Below are 5099 nucleotides of genomic sequence, written 5' to 3'. Positions count from 1 at the left end.
AAAAAAAAATGTGGTATTTTTTAACTGGATAGAAAAAGTTTCTATGTATGTCTCTGAAGAACAAGCAGAAATAAGTGAGTAGAAAGAAATTGAAAATGTTTCAGTAAAGATTATATATGTTAGAAGAAAAAAATGCCTAAAAACAGAGAAGGTAACCGAGTTGATTTTTGTTGTTTGTTTTGAGACGGGGTCTTGTAATGTAGTTCAGGATGGCCAAGAACTATAGCAGTTCTGCCTTAACCTTCCCAATGCTGGGATAACAGGCATGTGCTGCCATGCCCAGCACCAGTTGACTTTGTTTCTTAGGTAAATTAGGGAACAGATCATTTTTTAGACATGATGAAAGTAGCTGTCAATTAAAAGTTTAAGTAGAGGGAAGGGAACGTACCTAATAGAAGTCTTTATAGGAGAATTTGCTAGAAAAATCAAGATTTCATAAAAGGATTGATGAGTGTGAAGAACTTTATTGGAAACAGATGGAAAAATCCTATATAGGGCTGTGTAATTTTCTTTAACAGCTTTATCACCTTAGGACAAGAACAGAGAAGACTGGTATTAGATAAGGAAAATAGTATAAGAGTCAAACTTGAATTTTAATTCCTGCTGTGCCTATCATTGTTTGTGTGACTTTGAGTATTTAATCCTATATCAGCATAAGTTTCTCCATGTATAAAATGCACATATTTGTTGTACATTACAGTATTTGATGGCATCTTACGTAGAAATTATGTTTGTGTAAATGATTGCTGAATAGAAGTAGCTAGAAATAATTTCTTTAAGTAACAGGGCAAGAGTTTAGTGATGAAAATAGGTATGATGATGTAGGAGCAGTGCTAGTAAAGGAGGTATGCCACAGAATTGGTTCCTTTACTGGAGAAATCTGCGTATATCAATTGGGAAGAGTGCATATAGAGTTGTAGAGAAAAGAGAAACTGCAAAGTTGCTTGAGGTTTAGCAGTGTACATGCTGAGATATTTGAAAGCAGTAGTTGCAAGCAGGAAGGCAAGATGGACCTTGATAAAGATATTGAAGTGTATCGCAATGATTCAATGAGGGTTCATAGACGTGTTGATGAGAAAAAGGGATCATGATTTCATGGTTTCAAGGTAGTAACCCCGCTCATTGTGTTTGCAGTAAGAGAACAGTTGAAATTGTCTTAGAAGATCATTTCTGTTTGTCTACTAATCTTGAAAAACAAGCTGAGAAATTACTTTGGAATAAGAGAATTTTTTTTAATGAGCAGAATATATTTATTGAGAATAAGAAAGCTCCTGTCCAAGAGAGGGACAGGAGGGGGTCCCTGAGCGGGTAGTTCCCCCTAAGAGAATTTATTAATACAGAAAAACTACACAATAAGGTAATGATTATGTGAGCTAGATATGGGTTAAATAGTCCTTAAAGCTGGGCCTGGTGCTGCACACTTGTAATTCCAGCACTCAAGATACTGAGACAGGAGGATCTCCAGGGAAGTACATAGCAAGACCCTGTCTCAAAAAAAGAAAGAAAGAAAGAAAGAAAGAAAGAAAGAAAGAAAGAAAGAAAGAAAGAAAGAAAGAAAGAAAACAGCGACATAAAAAGCTCATAAAGTTCAAATTTAGGGAAAGGGATATGTGTACCTGGAGTGAAGTCTGGAAAGAAAATAAAGGAAACTGTGAAACAGAATTAGGTCAGAACTAGTACCACATCTAGGAGAGAAAGTAAGATGTGTAGGGTCTTGTGTTGCTTTTAGCTACACATGCTCACAGCAGGTCAGTCTTCATGCTCCTTAGCTACAAAGAAGAGGTTAAACTCGAACTGTAAGATAGTATTATCTCCAGTTGCTCCTTTAAAGATTGGTCCCTCTAGAATTTTATAATCCTAGAGCAGTATTGCCTGATTCTTTAGTGATGATAGGACTGTATTTCTGGACCCTTTAGTACAGTAGCCATATGTGGTTGTGGAATGCTTGAAATGTGGCTAGTATGACTAATGGCTAGTCACACAGATCACATTGGAGACCACTCGGGCAAATTTCTTTACTGTATCTGGTTATTTTATCATAATTCATTTCCTTTGTTAAAAAATAGGAAGGGGAAGAAAGCATTATTCTAAATAGCTCACATATTAGGGAAAAAAGAATTATCCTAAATAGTTCATATATTGTCAAGTAAAATTTTAAAATGACAAAGGTTAAGATTTTTGTTTTTTTAATGTTTTTTTTTAATGTTTTTGACCAATTTTTTTTATGTTGTAGAGTAAGAGTTAGTACTAGTGAATAGTGTTGATTTGTAAATTTGCTGATATATAAAATACTAAAAGTGATTATGTATTTATTTCTATAATTCATAGACTATCGTAGAGCTCTCTGAAGAACGAGATGGTCTTCATTTTCTACCCCATTCCTCGTCATCTGCGCAATCGCCCTGTGGTTCTCCAGGCATGAAGCGAACAGAAAGTCGACAGCATCTGTCAGTGGAACTGGCAGATGCTAAGGCCAAGATAAGACGGCTTAGGCAGGAACTGTAAGTTGCTGATTTATAAGGTTCATTGAAGATGTATGGTCCCAAAGGTGACCTAAATAATATTTTTTAGACTGATGGAATATAGATTAGTGATCTTTCATTACTACTCTGTATCGAGTTTTCACTAGTACTTGACAAAAGAAAAAAAATTAAGGAGTCTTATTGTATGATTTTCCTAATGTTAAATTGTACAGGGTCTCAGTTATGTAGTTCAGGCTAATCTTGAACTCACTGTGTAGCCCATGCTGGCCTCAAACTTGTAGTGATGCCCCTGCCTCATCCTCCCAAGTGTTAGAATTACAGGTGTGTGTCACCATACATGGCCCTATCCTAGATTTATGTCATCCCTATACCTATACTGTTAAAGTAATATTTCTTTTTAAAAATGATGTCCTTCTTCAGCAAATCCAGAGGTGAGAGGGTGTTCCTTACTTGTTTTATTTTTATAGTCCTTAAAATCTAAAATAGTGGAGATGACTGATATAGATCAGTAAATTCAATTCATTTTAAATAAATGTTTAGGGCCAACCAAATAGCTCATCAGATTAAAGTGCCTGCAAATAGGCGCAGAGGCCGGGAGTTCGATCCTCAGAGCCTGCTATGCTGGCCATGCCCTTGGGGCATGCTGAGATGGCCATTGAGACTGGGCCTGGTGGCACACGCCTGTATTCCCAGCTCTTGGTAAGCTGTAAACTGGCAGATCACTGTAAATCCAATCTAGTAGTAAGGCCCTGAACACCCTGTAAACCCTTCCCTAAAATATAGTAAATAAATATATAAATGTTTAAAAAGCCAAATTATTGACATAATATTACAAAAGTAATTTGTGTGTATTTTCTGCATCAAGTAATTGAAATGCCCATGTCATGTACTTAGTAGAAGTAAAAACTCAGATTTGCTTAGTACTGATACAATTGCATTTATTCAGCTTTCTAAGATCATTGTAGTTAAGTCAGTGTAATTATCACATGGACATTCTTTGGTAAACCACAAGACATGACATGACCAATCCCTGCTAGAGATGTTTTGTCTTGTACTTGGAAAAGAACAAAGGAGTTTTGTTTCAGGGATTTTTTTTTCTTTTATTTTTGGTCTGTTTTCCTAAGATTTTAGCTCCAGAAAGTAGATTTAAAATTTACCAGCACAATATAGCTATTAAATTTATCTACTGATTATTTAAAGCAGTTAAAGTGATTTGAATATGCAAGGTAGAATAAATATACTCTGTAGGAAAACTTGAAAACAAAAACTAGAGCTTTCATTTGTGGATGTCTGCATTATTATCTGTCTATTGAAGTGAACACGCCCAGGATATTCTATAAACAGCTGCAGCAGGAAAATTAGAAGAGATTGCTGTTATTAGTTTGACTGGCAGCTAATGGATAGCCTAAACAGTGAGCACTAGTTTGTTCCATATAATTTAGCACAGTCTCCTCCACTCTTTAGATAAAGCATGCAATTAGAATGGCAATGATGGTTCTGAATTCATTTAACACTTTGTATTATATTAGAATTTAATTTTTAAATAAAATTCATTGACCATGGAATAAGTAAAATTCCCAGTAACAAAAAAGAATTGACAAAATTTGGTTTCATATATACTGATTGAAAAATATAAATAGACTTTTAATGCATAAATGAATATTCCAGCAAGTTCTGTATTTCCAGAAATTAGAACTTTATCAAATACTGACCTTTGAAAATTTATTCTTTCATTGCATCAAGTAATTGAAAAAAAGTGTTTTTTATATTAACATTTTAAGTCCTTTTATTAGGATAAATTTTTATTACAGTAAATCAGCTATAGAAATCGGATAGAAAGATTGCTTTATATCTAAGGAAAAATATATAATATTTGTAATTACAGTATGCAGATTGCCTAATAGTACATCTTTTTGAATAGTGCATTAGAATATAATTGCTTCTGATTTGTAAACATTCAGAGTAAAAGTATGATTTGTGATTTGGATGAGAAAAGAAATTCCTTATAAGTTTCACTTTTAGTAGCAGGACATGACATACCTAAAATCTCACCTACTTAGGAGGCTGAGGCAAAAGCATTACAAGTATGAGGCCACCCTGAATAGTTAGCAAGATCGTGGATTCTGTCTCAAAGTATAATAACAAAAGGTTGGGGACTATAACTCAGCAGTAGAGTATTTGCCTACCATGTGCCTGGTTTCAATCCCAGTACCCCCCCCAAAAAAAATCATTCTTATGTTGTATTTAACACATACTTCCTTTAACAATTCTTTCAAAAGTTTCTCCAATATAAACAATCTTTTTTTAAAAAAGTCGATATTGCATATAATTCAGTACCTGAAAATGTATCCTTTTAAATTGTGTAATTAGTACAATTTACACAGTAATTTCAAGACATTTTCATTTTTTAAATGTTTTCCAAAAACAAAAGCTATACTGTTTCTGTTTTGGTCCTTAGCTCCTGGCAACTATGAATATATTTTCTGTTTCCATGGTATATCTACACAAGCAATTTTATAAAACAGAAATTACATGATGTAAAAAAAATAAGCAGACACCAAAACAATTATAGTGAGAGACTTCAATACTCAACTCTTTAGAACTAGGTCAACCAAA

General features: G+C 34.0%; 1 protein-coding gene across 9 annotated transcripts in view; it reads left to right on the top strand.

The window, feature by feature from the left end:
- Ccdc88a (coiled-coil domain containing 88A) overlaps positions 1-5099 on the top strand; it is a 161713-nt gene that overhangs the window by 77523 nt on the left and 79091 nt on the right. For all 9 annotated transcript variants that reach the window (XM_004632433.3, XM_023716401.1, XM_004632434.3 and 6 more), the window contains one exon: positions 2329-2501. In XM_004632433.3, the coding sequence (XP_004632490.1) occupies positions 2329-2501 (173 nt within the window). The remainder of the gene's footprint in view (positions 1-2328; positions 2502-5099) is intronic.

This window comes from Octodon degus, unplaced genomic scaffold, assembly GCF_000260255.1.
Source record: "Octodon degus isolate 3935 unplaced genomic scaffold, OctDeg1.0 scaffold00048, whole genome shotgun sequence".
Classification (NCBI taxonomy): Eukaryota; Metazoa; Chordata; class Mammalia; order Rodentia; family Octodontidae; genus Octodon; species Octodon degus.
The sequence above is the reverse complement of the archived record's forward strand: the minus strand, read 5'-3'. Positions and strand labels throughout refer to the sequence as shown.